At 34.6% G+C, this 24,590-nt stretch overlaps 1 protein-coding gene across 19 annotated transcripts in view; it reads right to left on the bottom strand.

Moving 5' to 3' along the window:
* The window catches only part of RIMS2 (regulating synaptic membrane exocytosis 2), a 453,335-nt gene that overhangs the window by 336,975 nt on the left and 91,770 nt on the right, over nt 1-24,590 (bottom strand). For 10 of the 19 annotated variants that reach the window (XM_045181563.3, XM_053929802.2, XM_053929805.2 and 7 more), the window contains one exon: nt 17,701-17,712. The exons of the other annotated variants lie outside the window; for them this stretch is intronic. In XM_045181563.3, coding sequence (XP_045037498.2) covers nt 17,701-17,712 — 12 coding nt within the window. The remainder of the gene's footprint in view (nt 1-17,700; nt 17,713-24,590) is intronic. 19 annotated transcript variants of the gene reach the window in all.

Consider the following 24,590-nt stretch of genomic DNA (forward strand, 5'->3'; position numbering starts at 1 on the left):
GATCTACAGCCAAGATTGCTCTTCCCAGGAAAGATAATCATTAGAATTGAAGGGCAGATAAAGAGTTTCCTAGACAAGAGAAAACTAAAGGAGTTAATCATCACCAAACCATTATTACATGAAATATTAAAGGGACCTTTTTAAGAAAAAGAAGATCAAAATGATGAACAACGGCAAAAAATACAAACCTATCAACAATTGAATCTAAAAAACAAACTAAGCAAACAAGAACAGAGACAGTATCATGGATATATAGAGCATTTTCATGGTTGCCACATGGGAGGTGGGTCTGAGGGAATGGGTGAAGAGGTGAGGGGATTAAGAAGTACAAATAGGCAGTTACAGAACAGCCATGCATGGGAAATGGAGAAGCCAAAGAACTTATATGCCTGACCCATGGACATGAACAATGGTGGAGGAATTGCCCGAGGGAGTAGGAAATGCTGAGTGGAGGGGACACAAAGAGGCAAAAATCAGGACAACTGTAATAGCATAATCAATAAAATATAATTTCAAAAAAAAGAAAAAACAAACATCACAAAAGAATAATAGGTCAAGGAATGAATATACAATTTCACAGAGAAACCTAATTGGACAGTAAACAAGTATAAAGGTGCTTAACATCATCAGTCAAAAAATGCAAATTTAAAACAATGAGTTATTATTCACACTCATCAGTGTGGCAACATTTTAAGTCTGACAATACCAAGCATTAGAGAGGAAGCAGAGGACACAATACAAGCATTCCTCTCGGGATTGTAAACTATTTTCAACCAGTTTGGAGAGCCAATCTGCGAGATCTAGGGAAACTAGAAATGGCTACCTATATAATTTATGACCCAGAAACCGTAAGAGAAATTCTCATGCAGGCACAAGAAGACATGAAAAGTTATATTGACTGAGTACTATTTCTCTTAGAAAAATAATTTACATTACCTAAATCAACATGAAAATGAATAAACTATAGCATATTCATACAGAAGAATTATATTCAGCAGTCATGAATGAACTAGATTTGGATAAATCTAAATTTTGAAATAACTCTCAAAATATAGTTAAAGAAGTTTCAGAAAAATAAATACAGTGTGCTCCATAATATAAAGTTAAAAACCTTGCAAAATAATACTACATATGGTTTAGCAGGATATATGTAAAAAATTAAACTATACAAATAAAAATGTGTGGAATGATTAAGTATTCAAGATAACTGCTATATCTGTAAAAAACCATATATGAAAAAAGTTTAAGATTTGTATAACTAGCTGGTATTATTCTCGAAATGTCTTGACATATTTTAAATATTTCAAAATGAACAAAAGGGAAAAGAAAAAAGTGTGAGATTGGAATATATAACTCAAAATGTCAGAGAAGTAACCAATTAAGAATTAGACTAATGAAAATATTTACTGATAAAATTGCACTAAACATAAATGAGTAGTTAATATGAAAACACTAGTTAATTGAGAAAAAAGTATTGAATTTTCATACAAATATAATTTTTTAAATACAATTTGGCATACTTTGGGGGGTTATGGATGGATACATGTAAAGTAGGCAATTATATCAAAGGTAATCAATTAACCGTACATATTTTGTAGTGTTGGTTTGTTTTCCTTTTTATCAAAGTATACGATACATTTAAAAACTTTCTGTTCTAAATTAAACTTTATCAAAAAACTATGGAAGTGGCTGCCAAAGCAAATTAATCATTGAAAAGAATGTAATTATATAGTTATTATTAGAATAAGTAATTATTGCCTCTATACTAAGCATTTGACTTTTAAAGCTTATTTTAATTCAGAATTGCATTTTAAGCTTAAATTTCTCTAAGTTATTTTTCAAGAAAAGATAACTTAAAACAGCAAGTACATTGAGCAAGACTAAAAACCATGAACATTTATGCAGTAATTACATTTTTCCACTAGTCTGTGCTATACCACTTTGTTCAAAATGGTCCCAAAGGCTTGTTTGCATTTTGTACTACTTTGTTAACCTACTTTTTTCCCTAAAAATAAATTTCAGTTAGAACTATAATAACTTTAATAAAATAAAAGAGTGATTTGAAAGAGTATCATTATTCACATTGTAATATGTGATGATATTAATGAGAATTCTTTCCCATTGCGTATTGACCAACTACAGATTCAATAGAGTAAACACAAATGTAATTATCAGTTGACAGTTTTCTTTTTCATCATTTAGAAGAACTTAAAGGTTATGTTTAAATTATAGAACTATAAAATCATTCCAATAAATTTAAAGTAAAAGTAAGCAAGTTTAAGTTTTCTTAAAATAGAAAGCATATTCACCTAGAAGGTTTCATTTAAAATGAAAAACAGTTGCAGGGGTGAGGAAGGGAGGAGGATGGGTAGAGGTGGGGAAGGGTATAAGGGGCACAAGTAGTAATGGGAAAAATACAACAAAAATTTTTCAAAAAATAAATTAAAATGAAAAACAGGACATGACTATTCCTGGAGAGGATATTTCATAAAAAGAAGGGAGCCAGAACATAATTATATGAAAGTTAACAGATGGTAAAGATGATGATGCATTACCCAAATTGAAGAGAATTGGATGTATAAAACTAGAAGCAACACAAAAGAAATATTAACAAAAATATGGTGATATGGAAATCATGAGAACACTCTGGGGGAGGAGAAATTTTTAAGGAGGGGTTATTTTTTAGAGAAAAAGTTCAAAGCATAAAGTTTCACTTACCTGTTTCTCAGATTCTCACTAGTAATAATTAAAAACTTTAAAGTTAATAGGCAAGACTATTTGGGATCCTCCATGGTTTCTTGCAAGAATATTTTCAGAAGCCATGGACTTCTTTTTGCAAATTGTGTTTCTTGCTTCTGTAGCTGCCAAAAGGCAATAACATCACTAAGCACACCCAGTAGTCTGACCTACTTTAAAGCAGATTCAATGTAAAGCAAGTCCAACTTGGCCAACCCAAGAGAGATTTGCTATTCTGAACAAATAACCTACCACCACACTATCACAGCACAAAATTAAAAGCAAACCCTATATGTAAGCTTCAGTGAATTTGTATTTTAACTCATCTAAAACTTAACATGACCAAAGCTGCTTCACCCTAAAACTTCTCTATCCACGGTCTTACTCATAGCAGTTAAGGGCAACTCTCCATCTTCCCAGATTATCTCTGGCCAAAAATCATGAAAAAAATCTTTTTATTCCATATGCCACATACAAGGTCTGTCCGGAAAAAGCCCAGCCATTGTTAATGTAACAAGACCGGTTTTCCCAACATCGATGTAATCTAGCAGCCAAGGAGAGTGGACTGGAATGTGCATGAGTGAACAATGATGAAACTTCACTGTACTAGTCAGTGGGGGCAGTAAATGCCATTGAGTGTGTATTGTGTGGCTGTCACATTCAAAATGACTGACCAAGTAGAGCAACGAATCTGCATCAAATTTTGCATTAAGCTTGAACATCCTCCATGGAAAACTATTTGGATGATTCCGAAGGCTGCAGCTATGGGCAATTGGTAATCGGCAGCCTCATCAGAACAACCCCCACTTACACATCTATGTGTTACACAGAGTTTTTGGTGAAACATCAGATCACTCAGGTGACTCAGCCACCCTACAGCCCAGATTCGGGACCCTAAGACTTCTGGCTTTTCCAAAAACTATAATCACCTTGAAAGGGAAAGATTTCAGACCTTCGATGAGATTCAGGAAGATATGATGGGGCAGCTGATGGAGACTGGGAGAACTGTGCGAGGTCCCAAGGTGCCTACTTTTAAGGGATTGAGGCTTCACTGTCCTAGGTAGTGTGTGTATCTTGTATCTTCTTCAATAAATGTCTCTATTTTTCATATTACATGGCAGGATACCTTCTGGACATTGTACATTCCATCAGAAAATCTTTCTGATTCTACTTTAAACATGTATCTACAGAGATGACATCTCACCACCTCTTCCACAAACCTCCCTAGTCTAAGTCATCACCATCACCTGCCTAAATTATTACAATAACCTCATAGCTAGTGTCCCAGGCTCCATCCTTTTCTCATTCACATCATTAGTCTATTGCAACAAAATAGTCAAATGAACCTTTTAAAGCGTCTTAGAATAAAAGTTACATCCTGTCACTTTTTTGTCACAATCTTTAATAGTCCCCATTTTGCTCAGAATAAACTCCACAGTTCTTACCATGATCCCAAAGGTCCTCTGCAATCTCACTCTAACTGCAGTTCTCACTACTCTCACTACTCTGACCCACTTGCTCAGCTCCAGCCACACTGGCTTCCTTGCTCTCCTTTCAAACTGTGCAGCATCCTCCCAACACAAGAACTTCGTATTCACCATTACCTCAATCTGGACTGCTTTTACCTTAAACATCCGCAATGCTAACTCCTCAACTCTTTCAGGACATCATTCAACTCTCACTTTTCAAGGCCATACAAACTAAAATATCAAAACCACACAAAATTAAGTATCTCAAATTTTAATTTTCACCAGGACACTTACACCTTCTAATATTTATTTATCTCAGTTGTTATGCGCATCACCTAATTAGAATATATCCTCCAGGAAGGTAAGAGATGTTTGTCTATTTTAGTTCACTGCTAGATTCCAAGTGCCTAGAAAACACCAAGATGTGTCCAAGGAATGAGTGAATTAATATATTAACAATTAACAAGTATACTACAATGAATAATTATTATGTATCTGTTTGATTAGCAAATTTCCATAATCCAAATACCATGAGCTTCATAAAATTGTCTCTAAAAAATGATCTTTAAGAACTTTCCAAATTAAAAACTCATGAACACAGACAACAGCATGGTGATTGGGGAGGAGGGGCGGAGGTAGAAGAGAGTATGGGGCAATAAATGGAAATGGAAAAAATAAAGTAAAAAATAATGTAGACAGTTAATAAAATATATTAATAAAAAATTAACAAAGAATGTTCCAAATTCAAATATTATAAAACATATTTTATGATAAAATATTTGCTTAGTAAAATTCAAAATGCAGAAATAAAGTATTTTATGATTATTTTTATGTTCACTCAAATTGCTTAAATATTTAAATGAAAGTAAAATATGTATAGCTTATCTCAAGAGATTTCCAAACTTGTTCAATAAAGGTCCTACTTTTGATGTATTCTAATTGATTGTAGAATCTTACTAGGTCTCTTATGGAAAAAGGAGGAGAGAAACCACAATTATTTATTTCTTTGTTTTGGAGGTGCAGGTATGTGTATATCACCTTGACTATGGTGATATTATTTTCATGGGTGTATGCATATGTTCAAACACATTGAATTGTATACATTAATTGTGCAGGAGTTTTTAATAACAATTACCTTCAATAAAACTTTTAAAAAGCTAAAAGAATGCATCATAGCTGTGGTGGACAGTGGTGGCAGCAACTAAACCCAAAAGAACTTCACACCCACTGGAATGAATATAATTTTTTAAAAAGTAAGATAACAAGTGTTTATTTTTGTATTTATCTTTTCAATTTCAATTTCAATTTGTATTTATGTTATTTTAAGCACTTGTGAATTAATAATGGCCTGAATAAGTGGTAAGATGATATATAATTTAAAATAATTTTTGAGGATAATTTGTTATTACTATTAGTAATTATCATAATTAAACTCAATTCATTAGAAATTTTCAAAACTTTAAGCCTTATGATCATTGGAAATTTTTAAATATTTAACTTAACATACATACTTTATTGAAATAATATAAAAAGGTGATTTTTAAAAGGTTTCAAATAAAAAATATATCACATTAAGATAAAATACCATGGGAAAATGGAATATAAATATATTTTCAAGAAAAATTAAGAAAGGAAATTTCCAACTGCTACAAATGAGTTCACCGTTCATTTGATTTTTAAGGATAATGGAAGTTGTCAAACTGATGCTCTTTAGATTCCACTGTATGAATTTTAAAGGAACTGTAACAGCTGTACCATAAAATGTCAATGTTAATAGCATGCTAGAAATGATACCATTTGCAACCAATTCAAAATATGATGAAACTATTAGATGTCATCTTAAAAATATATGTGATGAGGTAAAAAAGTTTTTAAAAGTTAATTTAGGGGCTCAAAATAAATACTTTTCAAGATCAATTCTGAACTGCCATCTCTGCTATTGCTTACAACATTCAGCCTCCTTCACTCCTGACCACCAGACTAAGCAAGTTCAAAAATGGTCAAAGGACTTCAATAGACATCTCTCAAAAGAAGATATACAAATGTCCATAAGCACAGAAAAACACGCTCAACCTTACTAATCATAGGGGAATGCAAATCAAAACTATTATGAGATACCACCTCACACCCAGTAATTAGGGTGGCTACTATAAAAAAAAAATAAGTGTTGGTGAGGATGTGGAGAAATTAGAACCCTTGAGTACTATTGATGGGAATATAAAATGGTATAATTGCTGTGGATAACAGTATGGTGGTTCCTCAAAAAAATTAAAAATTACCATACGAGCCAGCAATTCCACTTCCAGGTATACACCCAAAGAAATCGAAAGCAGGGCCTTGAGGAAATATTTGTACGCCGTGTTCCTAACAGTGTTACTCACAATAGCTACAACACACTACACCCCGAGGGTCTATCACCTCAGTGGATAAATGGATAAGCAAAATGTGGTGTATACATATAAAGGAATATTATGCAACCTTAAAAGGATGAAAATTCTGACATATGCCACAACATAAACCTTGAGGACTTTATGCTGAGTGAAAAAAGCCAGTCACAGAAAAACAAATACGGTATCATTCCACTTATATGAGGTACTTTAGAGTAGTCAAAATCACAGAGACAGAAAGTGGAGTTGTAGTTGCCAGGAGCTAAGGGAGGGAGGATTGGGAAGTTATTGTTTAATGGGTACAGAGTTTCAGTTTTACAAAACAAAAAACACTATGGATGTGGATGATGGTGATGGATGCACAACATTAATTATTAATTTCTTTAACACCATTGAACTGTACATTTAAAAATGGTCAAGGTGGTAAATTTTATGTTTGTGAATTTTTACCACAATGAAAAAAATTTTAAGATGAACATAGCCAAAAATATTCCAATGATGAATGAATGGTTTTATATACTATATGGTAACTAACTCCCGGTAGCAATTATTAGCTTTCTCTGTGCCCTGTCTTCTCCCCAAACCAAGTAATTCAGTCAAGTCAGTGCTTCTTAGATTTCCATGGTCTCTGTCTGGATCTTGTACAGGCTACAGCAGACAGGGCCTTGCTACTGAACACTAACTTTTCATTAGTCATTTCCCTGCTTTTTCAACATCACAATAAATTCTAATATTCTGCTGTTAAGTCAAAACTAGCCTCACTTGGTGCCATCTTCAACTAAAATAAGCACACCTTCAATCCCAAGAAGCACAATGTACTGGCTTTTTTAAAAGGCTCACAAACAACTCAGCAAATTCCTTATGATAAGTACCTAAAAATAAATTCTGAACAAAGAGTTAAGCCAGCTACCAGTGCACATCCCGCTTAGCAGACATAAGTCCCTGAGGAATCACTACCTATTTACTGAAAACCCAGGTCAGTTACCCTGTCCATGGGCAGAGCTCATCCAGAGCTATTCTTAGAGATCCAATTTGGTCAGCTACCAGGTTCACTGCACTCTGGTGGGCTCTTAGGTGGTCTGGATCCAGAGAGTCCATTGTAATGAAGCACCGGAGGGCTCCAGACAGGGCCCCACATTTCTGGTCCATGCCCACTTTAATCTAGTTCCACCATCCAATATAACGAGCACACCCCTCAAAAATGGAAGAAACCCTCAGATAAAAGATTATGGCACTTGAAGGCCTAGTCTGTATAAATAAATAGACGCTGAGCCAGTAAGCACTCTGCTAGACTTAAGGAAAATACTGTATTTTGTTCCTGGAGACAACCAGTCCCCGAGACACAAATAAAGAAGCCCTTTGAAATACACAGTGAGGAGTGGGAACTGCATAATAAAGACATGATTGTTTCATCCTCTAACTAAACTGTTCACTCTTAATTTCTAATTTCTCGTAACACCAAATGATTGGAGCGAAAATTAGAACACTGATGTCAACAGAACTACCAGACCTGAGGCGGCCGGTTTTATCTAGGCTCACCTGACATGCAAAACACAAGTTCTAAATTGTAAATAATATTGAAGCTTAAATCAAAGTGACAAGTTTAAAATCTCTTCACTTCAATTTTGCTTTTATGATGCTGTTGTTTCTCTAAGAATAGTAAAATAATTAACTCATTTTATGTTTTTGTATTTAATCTGCTCACGCTGGGTTGAGAGCAGAAAAAAATTAGTAATATCAAAAAGTGTCTGTTTCATTCCATCAACTAATTATTCACATATTGACAAATAGTTATGAAATACCTATCCTAGTCACCAAGCTCTCTGCTGCTTACTAGACATATAGTGATAAAAAAGACCAGTTCTTTTCTTATGGGGCTTACAGTCTAGTATGGAAGACAGACAATAAGCAAGTAAAAAAAATAAACAACAGACGGGTGCTTTGGAGAGAATTTAGAAAGTGATGAGCTAGAGAGGAAGTGTTGAATGGGAGTAACACCCTACAGAGGTAATCAGAGAAGGCCTCTGTGAAGCGATGACAGGTGAACTGACACCAAAGATGAGAATGAGCTCTCCATGTGAAAAGCTGGTGACATGCATTCCAGGTAGAAGAAACAACATATGTAAATGCCAACAGGTAGGAAAGGGCTTGGTGGCTTCAGGGACAGAAATGCCTGGGAAAAAAGCAATGAGGTAGAGACTGGTATGAAATCATGTTAAAGGGATGAAAATCAGATCGTGTATCCCCTTCCCTGTATGCCCCAGTAAGAAGTCGTGTGAAAAAGCAGATAAGGTGTTTAAGCAAAAGAATACCATAGTCTGATTACATTTTGAAAGTTTACCCTAGCAGGTGTATGGAGAGGAGGCTGGATAAAGGAAGCAGAGAGACTAATTAGGAAGCAACTGCAGGAGTCCAAGTGAGAGATAATGACAGCAACAGAAATAGAGAGAAATGTTTTAAAAGGAGAAGCCAAAAGGACTTGGTGATAAGATCAAACTGCTGAGTAAGGACAAAGAGTGATGCTTAGGTTATTCGTCCAAGGAACAGGGTATCCAATAATACTGTTTTAGGGGCTATATATTAAGTTCGAGGTACCTATTATATATCTAAGGAGATATGCCAAGTAGAGAGTTAGTTAGACATATAACTCTAGAGTGCAGATCAAGACTAGAAAACATCATTAGCTATGGACTGAATATCAACATTTCCCCCAAATTCATGCTAAAATCCTAACCCCCTAGGTGATGGTATTACAAGGTGGGATCTTTGGGAGGTAATTAAGTCTGAGGGCCCAGCCCTTGTGAATGGATTAGTGCCTTCATAAAAGAGACCCCAGAGAAACCCTTCACTGTTGCACCATGTGAAGAGGCACAGTGAAAGACACAAAAAGTGAGCCCTCACCAGACTCAGAATTTGCCACTGCGTTGTTCTCAGATTTCCCAGTCTCCAGAACTGTGATTGTTTTTTTAAATTGTGTTATTATAAACCAACACCCAGTCAATGGTAGTTTGTTAGAGCAGCCTGGACAGACTATGACATTAGTGTATAGATGCTATTTAAAGCAATTGGAGTGTCCCATATTCTCTCTTTTTCTTAGATTTGGTTTACATTCAGCTCATCCTATAAGTGAAAGAGAGAAGTGATGTGAGGAAAACAAACCCAAAATTCTTAATACGAATGTATTAAGGCCAGTTCACAACAACGTATAAGATTTTGTTCAAAGTAGATATCACCCCTAAAAAACCTACATAGGAGTCATTTTTATTGAAAAAAGTTAATTTGAGGCCATTATGCTTCAAAAATTCCTTAACTCTCCCCAAAACATACCGAAATGTTGTTTCCATATAAAAACCCAGCCTCAAATTAAAGTCAGTCAAAAACTAAAACTGAGCCAAACCTCGAGTAACATTACACAGAGAACTCGACTTAGTTGGCCTCACTGGTGTATTCTACCATATGCTTGGCGAAAAAAATAATACAAGTTCTTTCAGAAATATAAAGGAATGAAACCATTTCATTTTATGAGGTCAAAATAACCTTAAAACCAAAACCAGAAAAGAACACAGAAGAACAGAAAATAAGTACTAATATCCATCAACACAGATGGAGAAATCCTTAGTTAAATATCAGCAAATAAATGTCAGAAACACATATACACCCATATTTTTAAGCATATTATATTATAACCAAGTGAGTAGCATCCTAAGGACACAAAGCTACTTATAAAAACCAAAGATTTTGATTCACCTTGCAACACATAAAATAAGAAAAATCCTGTAATAATGGCAATAGATGAAGTGGGAAAAAAAACCTAAGTAAAGGTAAAAATCAGTAAGAAAAATATTTTCTTGTCATTGTCCTCTTTTGTCTCTATATGAATTTTACATCATGTTAAAAACCTCATTTCCCTTTTTATCCCCATACTCCAACTCTATCTTAACCACTTCCCCCATTTAGTGGCCAAATGCCTATACCAAACATGCCTCAGTGACTATCCTTAGAATTGGAGCTGACCAAAATGTAACAAAACAAGAAAGAGAGTTGGATTATTTATAACTCTTAAAGATCATAAAATAGGAAATTAGTATATCAAGAAATCTCCAAGCAAAACTGAGAAAATCTGTAACAGAAATTGAAAACATGTTTGCACAGGAGCAGGGGAAAAACTTGAAATTAATTATCCAATTGTAAAATACTGTGGACCCTCAATTCTTGAACTTAACTTGTTCCAGAAAACCGTTCGAGAAGCAATTTGTTCAAAAACTGAATCTCCTTTGTTGCCTGAGAGATGCATGACTGATCATACCGTTATCAGCACGAAATGGTTGTCGGATAGAGAATCAAGTCCCAAGGTTCTGTTAAACAACCGAGACATTATTTCCCATGAACAACTTGGGCAAGAACTGAACTATTCAAGAACCAAGACGTTCGAGAACAGAGGTTTGACTGTACTTTAAAATACAACAAGATGACAATAGATTATTTTAATTACATAAGTAAATATAGTTTTATTTCAGATTGTCCTGAAGGTTATAGCTAATGCAACTACACACAAAAAAAAAATGAGAAAGAAGGAGATAAATTATTATTTTCAGGTCACATGGTTTTAAATTGTTAAAATGCAAAAGAAACAACTGGAAAACTATGATAATATAATTTATTTTTTACTATATTTTACTCATTATGCTATTACAGTTGTCCTAGTTTTTTCTCTCTTTTATTCCCTTCCACCCCGCACCCCCCTCCCCCTATTATTCCCCCACTTAGTTCATGTCCATGGGTCATACATATAAGTTCTTTGGCTTCTCCATTTCCAATACTATTCTTAACCTCCCCCTGTGTATTTTGTACCTACCATTTATGTTTCTTATTCCCTGGACCTCTTCCTCCATTCTCCCTCTCCCCCTCCCGGCTGATAACCCTCCATGTGATCTCTATTTCTGTGATTCTGTTCCTGTTCCAGTTGTTTGCTTAGTTCATTTTTATTCTTGTTTTTGTTTTTTTAGGTTTGGTTGTTGATAGTTGTAAGTTTGTCGTCCTTTTACTGTTCGTATTTTTTATCTTCATCTTTTTCTCAGATAAGTCCCTTTAATACTTCACATAACAAGGTCTTGGTGATGATGAACTCCTGTACCTTCATCTTATCTGGGCATCACTTTATCTGCCCTTCCATTCTGAATGATAACTTTGCTGGATAGAGTCATCTTGGATGTAGCTCCTTGCCTTTGATGACTTTGAATACTTCTTTCCAGCCGCTTCTTGCCTGTAAGGTTTCTTTGGAAAAACCAGCTATACTCTTATGGGCACTTCTTTGTAAGTAATTGTCTCCTTTTCTCTTGCTGCTTTTAAGATTCTTTCCTTATCTTTAATCTTGGGTAATGTAATTACGATGTGCCTTGGTGTGTGCTTCCTTGGGTCCAACTTCTTTGGGACTCTCTGAGCTTCCCGAGCTTCCTGGAAGTCTGTTTCCTTTGCCAGATTGGGGAAGTTCTCCTTCATTATGTTTTCAAATAAATTTTCAATTTCTTGGTCTTCCTCTTCTCCTTCTGGCACCCCTATGATTCATACATTGAAACATTTAAAGTTGTCCCAGAGGTTCCTAAGCCTCTCATTTTTTTTTTTTGAATTCTTGTTTCTTTCTTCATTCTGTTCTGGTTGAATGTTTATTTCTTCCTTCTGCTCCAAACCGTTGATTTGAGTCCCGGTTTCCTTCCCTTCACTGTTTCTTCCCTGTACATTTTCCTTTATTTCACTTTGCATAGCCTTCACTTCCTGCTCTATTTTGTGACCATACTCAACCATTTCTGTGAGCATCCTGATTTCCAGTGTTTTGAATCCTGCATCTGAAAGGCTGGCTATCTCTTCATCACTTAGTTCTATTTTTGGACCTTTGATCTGTTCTCTTTCATTTGGGCCATATTTCTTTGTCTCGGTGCACCTATTACATTGTAAGGGGCAGAGCCTTAGGTGTTTTTCCAGGGTGAGGCAACCTACTTTGCTGTGTTTTGGCACTGTATGTCAGGGAGGGGTCCAAGAGGGAACAATGCCACTTGATTGGCTCTTGGACGGCTTTCAGCCACTTACCCCTCAACCCACAAAGAAACTGGGCCCTTCTGTTGCTGATTCCCAGGTGGGTGGTTTTGTGTATGTTCTAGGACCCTGTGGGTCTCTCCAACAAACTCTTCTGTGAGGCTGGGAGTTTCTCCCACCACCACAACCCCCACAGGATTTTTACAACCAGAGGTTTTGAGGCTTTATTTTCCTGAGCTGGAACCCTGACTTGCACAGTCTGTCTCACTCTCCAGTTGTCCCTCCCAGTTTATCCACACTCAAATGTGGGACCTTCTGGCCCTCCAACCACCACCTTGCCTGCCCAGGTCTGTCAGCCTATGCCTTGCTGTGCATCTTCTCCACCCTGGCTGCCAATCTCCCTGCTGCTGCTGGTCTGAATGAATGTTTCTTCTTTAACTCCTTGGTTGTTGGACTTCCATACAGTTTGATTTTCTGGCAGTTCTGGTTATTTTTTGTTTTTAAATTTTTTGTTATCCTTCTTTTGGTTGTATGAGTAGACAAAGTGTATCTACCTACACCTCCAGAAGTCAACAATTTAGAAAGGTCGCTGTGTACAATATTAACATACAAAAATTAATATATTCCTATATAAAAATAAGTAGAAAAAGTAATTGAATATTTCATTTCTAATTTTAAAATAAATTATTGAGAAATATGTGCAATTAATATATATAATGCTACTGGGGGAATATGGAAGATAAATCAAAAATCATATTCTAATTTTAAATATGTAAGTGTAATATAATAAAAATAGCAATTCTTCCCAAGTTTATCCATAATTAAACACGACCTTAGTTTTTAAAAAAAAATACCTGATTTTTTATTATAAAATTTATTTTTTTTAAAAATCTGATTTATTTAGAACTAAACAAACTGACTCTAACATGGAGAAAAAAATAAACAAGCAAGGATGACAAAGAGCATATCTTTGCAACTTTGGAGTATGCAAAGATGCCTTAGGCTACAAAAAGCATTAACAATATATCTAAGAAAAAATCAATAAATTGAACTTTATCAAATTAAAACTTCTCTGTTCTCCAAAATACATTATTAAGAGATGAAAAGTCAGGCAATAAAGTAGGAAAATATTCTTAATACATATATGTGATAGTTGTATTCAGAGTATATGTAGGGAAAACTCCTGCAAATCAATAATAAAAAGACAAAAACAAAATATTAAACATCAGCAAACATTTAAACAGACATTTCACAAGCGAAATAACATGAATGGCCAATACACAGTAATGACGCACAACAGCACTAGTCACTGAAGACATGAGAATAAAAACCAAACCCTTTCACTTTCAGTATAATAACTTAAATGAATAAAAGACTGAAAACACCAAATGCTGGTGAGGTTGTAGTGCAACCAAACTTTCATATATTGCTGATGGAAATATAAAATGGTACATGAACTTTAGAAACTGTTTATAATAAAAGCTAAACATACGAGGGCTGTCTGGAGTAACTCCAGCCACTGTTAATAAAACAAGATCAGTTTGCATGACACTGATGTAACATGGCAGCCAAGGAGTGTGGACTGGAATGCCCATGCATGAACAATGATGACTTCACTGTTCATGTCTGTCAGTCAGTGGGGGTGGTAGATGCCACTGAGTGAGCATGTGTACTGTGTGGCTGTCACATTCAAAATGACCACGCAAGTACAGCAACAAATCTGCATCAAATTTTGTGTTGAGCTTGAACATCCTTCAACAGACACGACTCGGATGATTCAGAAGGCCACAACTATGGGCAGCTGGTGATTGGCAGCTTCATCACAACAATATGCCTGCTCATGCATCATGTCTCATGCAGAGTTGTTTGGTGAAAAATCCAATCACCCAGGTGACTCAGCACCCTTACAGCCCAGATTTGGCGCCCTGTGACTTCTGGCTTTCCCCAAAACCAAAATCACTTTTGAAAAGGAAGAGATTCCAGACCATCAATGAGATTCAGGAAAATACCACAGGACAGCTGATAGAGATTGGGAGAACTGTGTGAGGTCCCAAGGTGCCTACTTTGGAGGGGACTGAGCCATCATTGTCCTATGTACAATGTTTCTTATATCTTGTATCTTCTTCAATAAATGTCTCATATATTTTCCATATTACATGGCTGGATACCTTCTGGACAGCCCTCGTGTATGAGCAGATGTATTACGTGATCTTAATTCTTCAAACATTACATATAGCAAAAGCAGATAGCTGAGTACCAAGGCAATGCCCACATGCACATCTTTACTCCATTTCTATATTTCTGAAGAACAATTCTAGACGTTTGTACAGTTTCTCTGTTGCACACTGGAAATCCACCAATGTTCCCATTAAGAATGTTTTCGACTATAAGCAACAGAAAATCTGACTACTGGTTGCAGAAACAGATTGGGTTGCGTATTTTTCTCACATTGGGGAAAGGTGTTTGATGGTGTTTGTTCAGTGGCTCAGCACAACAATGTCATGATTAATGACTCAAATACTCTTGGCTTTTCCTTCATCTTCACAAATGGTCTGTGAAGCTCAAGATTATCACTTGTGCATTAAAAGGTAGTTCCAACTACATCTATTTTATCATAACTTCCCAGAAGCCCTCACAAATTTCCTTCATCTCATTTGCTAGAACTGAGCCATTTCCAATTGCAAAGAAAGCTAAAAATGATTTATTTTTCAAGTCCCTCTGTTGGAGATTATAAAAGAGAAGTTGAGAATGCCTGTTAGAATAGCCACTGAGCAGGGTCTAGAACAGTCTGCTCTTTTAATTACTCAACATAGTTTACAAGTAACACATTCACCCGTTCCCAAAGGGAGATAATCCCAAAGTCTCATCTAGTTACAAAATCTAGCTCTGAATCCAGGATCTTTGAGGAAGAGCAAATCTTTCCACCATGGGTGAGTGTGGATCTTTGTGAACTTATACACTGAAAGACAAATTATCTGTTCCCAACACATCCAATATACGATGATGGAGAGAGAAACAACAGGGAACTACAACAAAAACTATCATTCAGAAATAGGAAGAATGAGAAATATATAGTGGTCAACCATCCATAGCACACAGTAATCCCTTCATGAACAATGACTTAATTTCCTTGGTTATCCCATCTGTGTGGCTCAAATTCAGCTATTGAGGGGGTTCTCCCTGGACTGTTGTCATTCCTATTCCCTAATTCTGTCCTTTGGGAAGATGTCCTTTGTCCATTATCCTCCTTGGCTATACAAGAGACTGGCATTGGCAAATGCATCTTTCTTAAGTTCTATAGAGTTTTTATCTCCACCACCAAGAAGAATGCAAGATATTGCCTTTGGGGGGTGAATAGTCATAGATAGAATGTTTGCTACCCAGGCTTTGGAGTCTCATCAGCCACTAGCCACAGATGGCTAATTAAATTTAAATTAGCTAAAATTCAATAAAATTAAAAATTCCTCAGTCACACTAGCCCCATTTCAAGTGTTCAATAGACACATACAACTGTATTAGATGGTGAAGATATAAAACATTTTAATCATCACAGAAGGTTCTGTTGAAGAACACTGCATAAAGAATGTCATAAAAAGGCCTGTTGCATTTTATTTGCAAAGTTCCAAGTCCACTTAATATTAGTATACTTTTACCTGTTAGTCAATCCTTGTTTTAAAATGTAGACTGTTACATCACAAAATCTTGTCAGAAGACATGACTTGGGGTGGTGAACACGTAATACAATATACAGATGATATATTATAGAATTGTACACCTGAAACCTATATAATTTTATTAACTGATGTCACCCCAATAAATTCAATTTTTTTAAACTACAGACAATAATCAAGCCATTATGTATTCTGTATTAACCCTGGACACAAAAGTAGCTCTAGAGATTCTAAAGGTTTGAATTGCCTGAATTGCACTACTTGAGAGTCAGCTAGTAAGGTTGGCTGGTAGCAGGCCGGTAGGTTCTCTAGAGCATCTGCCCAGGATTGAGGACAACGCACAGTCTGGGACATGTCTACAGCAATTAATCTTTAATCTGCCTCAAAAGATAGAATTCCTATAGGTAAAAAACAAAGAAAGAAAAAGCAACCCTGAAGACCTTTTCTTTTGCTCAGGGATTTCATTCTGAAATCACCTCAATATTTGCCACCACCTACATTATCCCCAACCTAGTAACTAAAGACTGAAGAGAATATAAAAAGGCTTCAATTGGCAAGAAAAAGAAGTCACTGTTTAGAAGAGCTGAGATAAACGATATCCTCTTCAAGTTTTATGCCAATTTAAATTTGGGAATACTTGAAAAGACCTCAAGTTTAGTTTGACTCATCAAAAAGATTCAGAATAGAAAGATTTTATCTGTTTTCAGGAAGTCACCAGTCTCTAGGGCAAATCCAAATCCAAATCAGATCTCTACAGGCAAGTATGGACAGAATGCAAAAACCTAAGCTAGAGTTGAATCCTCTAAACCTAAGTATTTTTAAATTATTTAAATACTTAATATTTAATACTTAATATATTAAGTATTTAAAATACTTTATATTAAGTATTTTAATTTAATACTAAACTAATATTTAATACAAAGATATGAGACATTTACCAATTTCTAAAACATTAAAAATTAAAATATATTAAATACTTATAATCAATAATATATACTTAAGAAAAATCATGTTCAATATTATTTTGACTCATTCATTATTACAAATACTGAATCTTTATACTAACTCAGAAGCTCCTTTTAAATACGGTGACCAATAATAGAATGATGTGTTTAGGAAAACACTATAAGATTAAAATAATTCTTAACAAAATGAATAATGCTTTAAGATCTCCTTTAAAATGTTGATTTCCAAAGAGGCAAGCCAAGTCATCAATATTTCATCTATAATATGCTTCTCAGTAAAGTCTAATATCATGCTTAAAATATCTTAACGTATAGTGATTATCATGCACTACAACTATAATAAAACACTTAAAAGTATATAAATTAAATACAGCTATAAAATTAAAATCAGCAATAACAACAATAAGAAAGAAAATAGTTTTAGACAGAAAAAGACTCTAACCACTTTGTCCTCCTGGTGTGAATATCCACGAAAGCAAGTTAGAAAGGACAGAAAAGACAAAACAAAAAAGAAATAATTAATTCCATTCTCAAAACAAATAAGAGTTTTTAAAAGCTTATTTAGTGAAATAAAAATTCTGAAAAAGTCTAATGACATTTTGACTAAAATCTAAACATTTTAAGAGGAAAAATTTAAGAGCATACTATATACTAGGTATACTAAGAATAATCTACAAAAGCAATTAAATACCCAAATATTAGAAAAAGGAGAATGTTCATTCCACAATGGAATCCTAATTAAACATTCAGTTACTCAAAGAAAAACTGAAAAATGTTAAGGAGAAAAGCTTTATGCACAAAGACAGTAAAACACTGCATCACTGTTTATCTTTAATTTCATCATAAAGTAGCAAAAGTAGACAAAATGTATTTTATATAAATTATGCATATTGCTTCTGAAAGTCACCTCTGTCCTATTATTTTGTCTCCTAAATCTATTACTAAAGTGAAAAATTAATCATAGAAGTGATTAAAGATAAATTACTGATTAAAATTTATAATTTTGGGTCATAGTTTCCTAATATTATAAATGTGGAAAATGAAAAATGGTAAGATACATGATTTGGTCAAAAGAACATTTTAGATAAAATGAAACTCAGTTATTGCATATCTCTTTATTTAAATAATGATACTATAGCAAAAGCGATAATGTAATAATAATGACATACTATAAGAACTTATATAAATTAAAAGTCAAAATCATGTGTTTTGAGATTCCCTTTCTCTAAAATATGGGTAGCAGTATATACTTGTGACTAAGAGGACAAATTTTGTAATCAGAAAGACCTACTTTGAAATTCACCTTTTAAACAACACCCCTAGCTATATATCATTTTGTGCAATTTCCTTAAACTCTGCAAAACTTTATAGGGTTTTCAAGAATTAAATAAAATAGCATGAAAAGCTCTCACCACAGTGTCTAAATACAGTTCTATATCTTATCTTCTAGCCTATTAAAACATAGGATATTGCACAGAAGAGACAGAATTGCATTCTTTACAATACTGTATTCTTGACTGCTTTGTTACAAGTGTTAAAACTAAAGATTATATAAAAGCTACTGCATATAGTCAAGGACATCTATCTATTAACAACAAATCAGTCCAACAAAAATCATTTTCACAGCACTCATTATATATGTATCAGATACTACACTAGAAGTCTCAGGTGTAAAGAAATGAATAAGACAGTTTCTGACCTCAAGGAATTAAACGTAATGAGAGAGAAATAAATCACTGCAGAACAAAGAGATATTCTGAAAGCAAGGGAATAACAAAGCATTATGAAAAACGCAAATAAAAGGAAATACCAAGACTTGGAAAAAAGGATAAAGAGAAGGTTTCTGTGACATAAGCAGGGCTTTAAAGAATAATGAAGAGAATGTCAGCAAGACCAGTGAGAGAGAACATATTATGCAAAGAAGATAGCATATGCAAAAAGCACAAAAGCAAAAACAAGACTGGCATGTTTGGAATACAAGTAGTTAGGAATATGTAACTAGATTCTAATTGGTACGTCGGAACTAAAATGTTTGTGGTTAACTACAGTGAAATCTGGCAAAAATCTCAGAAGCATAACACTTTCACAAGATAACTCACACTACAATTTTTTTTTTTTAATTAAAAGAAAAAATTGAGCCCTGGCTGGTATGGTTCAGTGGACTGAGTGCCGGCCTGAGAACCGAAAGGTCACCAGTTCAATTCCCAGTCAGGCACATGTCTGGGCTGCAGGCCAGGTCCCCTTTTGGGGGTGTACGAGAGGCAACCTATCGATGTATCTCTCACACATTGATGTTTCCCTCTCTCTGTTTCTCTCTCTCTCTAAAAATTAATAAATGAAATCTTAAAATAAAAAAAGTCAAGCAAAATTCTAAAAAAAAAGAAAAGAAAAAATTGATGTTATAACTAATAAATCTGCAGTTAATCTCTCTTAACAGATTAAAACAACTTCAATTTTAGCTATGATGTAACATGAAAAACTTCACTAAAATATATCTTGAAATATTACTGCCATCATATCTTTATTATCTTTCAATAGAAAGAAAAATAAACACAAAACCTACCATATGATTTATAAATAAGACATTATATTAGCTATTAAATGAACACTGTTCACAATGCTACAATGTGCAAGCTCATTAGAAGGAGACAAGTCTGGAAGCAGAGAGAACAACTAGGAATTGTTGCAATGTTTTGGGTAAGAAACAAATGTCAGAGTAGTATGAATTACAGTACTAGCAAGAGGAATGGGAAGAAGAAATTGAGAAGATACTGAGAAGTAGGTCCCCTTAAGACTTGATAGAGGAAGAAGTAGAGAGGTAGTTCCACAATCTGGCTTAGGCACCAGGCAGGATAAGAGGACAACTCCCTGGAGTGGGGCGGGGAGCAGCGAACATAGGAGAAGCAGATTTGGGGAAAATAATGAATTCAGGTGTAGATAAGGTGAATCTGAGGTGCCTATTAAGCAGAGATTTTCAGTAGGCAACTATATAAGTGGATCTGGAACTCAAAAATAACCTGGCTAGCAAAATAGTATCTGTAAATCATCAGCATATATGTAGTATCTGAAGTTATAAGAGTAAATAAAATGTCTCAAGGAAATTGTTAAAAGACAAAAAAAGAATGAGGATGATGATGACCCTCATCAAAATAGCTCTTCTCTTTGAACTGGCAAACCTTCAGAAGAAAAGAAATTCAAAACAAAAGGATAAATATATCTTCTAATCAGATTTTAGTCATACAATCAGGTCAGAAGTCCCACTGTATTTGCAAAAGTGATATTAAATTTTTTAACAATTAAATTGGAAATGAGTTCCTTGAAAATCAAAGGTATGTACAAATATAAAATATTATCAAGGACCTTAAGACAAAGAATGATTAAAATTTCATGTAAATATAAATAATAACCTGGCATGGAGGAATATTTTTATTTTAAACATATGGATAATTTGGATTTAAATGTACTTTCTTTAAAAGTGAATTTCAACCTGAATCATCTGGATATTTCCTTCAACTTTATACTTAGTCTGTGTGAAAAAAATAAAAATAAAAAGGTTAAATGGTTCAATTCAAAGATTAAAATTGTTTTATATAATTTACATACATATTCATTATGGCAGACTCAATGTATGTATGCAATAAGGAATGTACTAACTCAATATACAAATATGATTAATTAAATAAGAAAATATATGTGAGAGCATTTTATATAATACCTGACATATACAGTATGTTAAAGAAATCCAACACTGTAAAAATTATTGCAAAGCAGTTCTACAGCACTCACTGTGTGACAAGTACACATCTAAGTGCTTTATATAAAATTAAATAATTTTATCTTCATCAACAGCCTGTGAATAACTATAATTATTTCTATTTACAGATGAAGAAACCGAGAAAGAGAGATTAAGCATCTTGTACAAGTCAACTAGCAAGTGCTGAAGATGGGAGTCAACCTTAGTCTCACTTCAAAACTTGTGTTGATGTGGCTCCAGGACAAGTTTACACGGTGAAAATGTGTTCCTTTGTGCTCCGTCTGATACATTATTTTGCCTCCTTCCACAATGCTAATATCATTAGGAGGTATAAAATTTCCTGCAATTCTGCAAGTTTGACTCTTTCTCAGAGTCACTACACTACCCTGCTATATTAGGGAGGTTGACATCAGTGAGTGCGAAACAAGATGCAAAGCATAAGGGACCCCCATACAGCACACGTTCCCCCACAGCCCATGGTTGGGGGAGGGGAGAAGCAGATGATATGGCTTAAGATAATTTTCATGACAATGTCAAGGTGATAGCTGTGTCTTTCCTGAAGGGAAGCTGTGCTGCCACCAGGGTAAGAGGTCTACTTTCAGAAAGAATAGTGCTGAGTATGAGGTCACATAGGAAGCTCCAGGTCAGCATTCAAAATTAGGGCGGCCAGCCATGAAGGAGGGAACCATGAGAGAGTCATGAGGGTGGGAGCCATGCGGTTTGAAAGGACGTAGAAGGCCCCCCCCACCTGTCCACCGTGAGGTCTGGTGTGAAAGGAGGTGCCACACGGTTTGGAGTAAGGAGATGCCACGTGGTTTTGGATGAAAAGCTGAAGAAAGAAAGAGGACACCCACTGGGAAACCTGCCTGGGGAACCCGGCAGCACGGCTGATGGAACTGGACGTTGTGGGAACCTACCTAACCAAGCACGTGTAGTGGCAGATGCCTGGAACTCTGAACTATGACCAGGAATGCTGAGCCGCAGAGTTCTGCTTTTCTGAGGGACAGTACCTCTGACTGGCCTGGGTTGGCAAAGGAGGGCAGGATTATGTGTTTTGGGGTGTTTTAAAAGGAGTGGGACTTAACAGCAGAAATCTGCTATTGTTCTGAATCTATACAACCTTTGAATAAACCCTCTTCCCTTTTCCATCAAACTCTCGCATTGGGAGTCATGCTTCCTGGCACTGGGCAACCAGACCCCACAGCTGTTCCAGAACAGCATAGGCTGAGGTCCTGTAAAAAGAGGAAACAATTCTCTCTTTCTTCTTCTTAAATTCTGTAACTCTTTTTTAAAAATATTCTCACATATTCTAGGTTATTCAGTTTAAAGACTTGAAATTGAGGATCCACCTGATGAAACCTTTTAATTAACAATGGATCCTATAAATTATATAAATCTGATAAGTTTCCTGCTTTACGTATTCCTCAAATTCCTATAAATAGTTTTCTAAAATAGTGGCACCCTCAACACTCCCATGTTATATAAATGTGGGAAGGGACACTAAACTAAACCTCAACACACAATATGCTAGACACAGTAACAACAGAGAATTAATGAAGTTTCTCCGTTACTTTTTAAAAATTGTTTAAGTGGTAGAATATTTGACTATATAAATATACTTTTCAGGTACTTCAAGAATTGCGTAAGTAATCTAGTATTAATTTTAAAAATCATAAAATGTTAAACCACTGCCCAAGAAACCCTTACAAATCAGTTAGAATGATGCTTTCATTTTATAGATTTTAACACAGAAGCACTAAGACATGACATAGACATCAAACAAAAGTCACACGACACCAAGGCGGGAACTAAACTTGGTTCTCCTAATTTTCTCAAACGATGCCGCCCTCTTCCTGGAGAATGTCCAATTTTCCCCAGTATACCGGGGTATAGTAATTCTATGAAGTCTAAAAGAAATTTCACATGATATGCTTGCCTTTGATGTAAGGGAACAATTGCATATTGCACTAGCACACTAGCTACAGACTTGCAGGTACGCACAGTGATTTGAAATTTTAAGAAAAGAAAGGAACTGCATAGAATATTGAAAAATACTCTAGTCATTATTTTATCTCTCACTGTACAATTTAAATATTAGTCATTAAAACCACTCATATAAATGATACTTAATGACTCATTTACTTCATTCAGAAACATATCAATATTATCATTCCATTCTTACCATCTGATATACCAAAAACACATATACCGATATATTTTAAAGGACTTTCTCGAGCATCATTCTCTGTTATAATCATTATAAAGTTATAATTCATTCTGCTTCAAATATGATAATTCATGATAGAAAATTCATATCTGTAACATTTATAAATTAAATAATACAATTCTAAAAAAAGTATGTTCTTTATCAAAATTAAATCAACCATTAAGCAGATGGTAATTTTTCATATCAAAAATTAAAAGGAACAAATTAATGATGCCACACACTGAAGCTTAAAATAATCCTTATTACAAATTATCATAATGTCTTTCTTACCAGAGTCAGCATTCTATGATTACAAAATAATTCCCCCCTTATAAAGTCATCATTTTTAAATCTGACTAACTATATAGCTTTTATTAAGGGGGTATCATCCTAAAAGGAAGTTAATGGAAGCAATATTTCGTAAAACCTTGTACTGGAATTTCTGTATGTCCCTTACTTCATTTATTCTCTCTGTCCTCTAAATGTACTCAAAAGAATTAAATAACTTTTAAGGATGGCTCCACACCTAAGAGCCTCAAAATTAAAACAAAAGATTATTTTATCTTGATTCTTAAAATGTTACTAACTTAATTTTTAAATATCTTTATAATTATATTTTAAGCCATAAAATGTTTGTATTCTTACTATTCTACTTCATTAGAGTAGCATGACCAAATTTCACTGGGCTTAATCCACTGGGGCCACAATAAATCAAAGAAATGTATTCGCCATCTACTGAAAGCAGAAGCCTTCTATTACATAATGATGCAATTTGAAAAGAGAAATGGAACTCAATGCTTTTTTGCATTTAGACTATAGATAAGCTTTATACATATCATTCAAAGGAACACTATCCCAAGTAAATTATAACACTTTTTTTTTTATCTTTATGGGTGTTTTATTCAGATGGCTGGCGATCTGAGAAGATGGTGGGTTCATACCCTAACAGACCATCTGGCCTCCTCTCAAATTATGACACTCTTACGACAGGTTTCTTACCTCAGTGAAAATGTACAAAAATAATTTAAAAATCCAGGCTATCTTTCTTGAGCTAAACTATATTTTTTTTATGTTTTACTCCCTTGACACTTTCCTCAGATATATATTCATAAAATATGAATATTATATTATATATTATAGAAACACAAAAAATATCCAGCAACCAAGAAAGTAAAATTTGTGATGCCTGGCATCCAACAAAAGATACCAAGCATGCAAAGAGTCAAGAAACTGCATGTCATAATGAAAATAATTCATCAAAACCAACACAGAACTGACAGAGCTGGTAGAATTAAGAAAGGAGAATATCGAAACAGTTATTATAGTGAATTCTATATGTTCAAAAAGTTAAAACAGATCATGAAAGATATTA

This window comes from Desmodus rotundus, chromosome 8 (genome assembly GCF_022682495.2).
Source record: "Desmodus rotundus isolate HL8 chromosome 8, HLdesRot8A.1, whole genome shotgun sequence".
Lineage (NCBI taxonomy): Eukaryota > Metazoa > Chordata > Mammalia > Chiroptera > Phyllostomidae > Desmodus > Desmodus rotundus.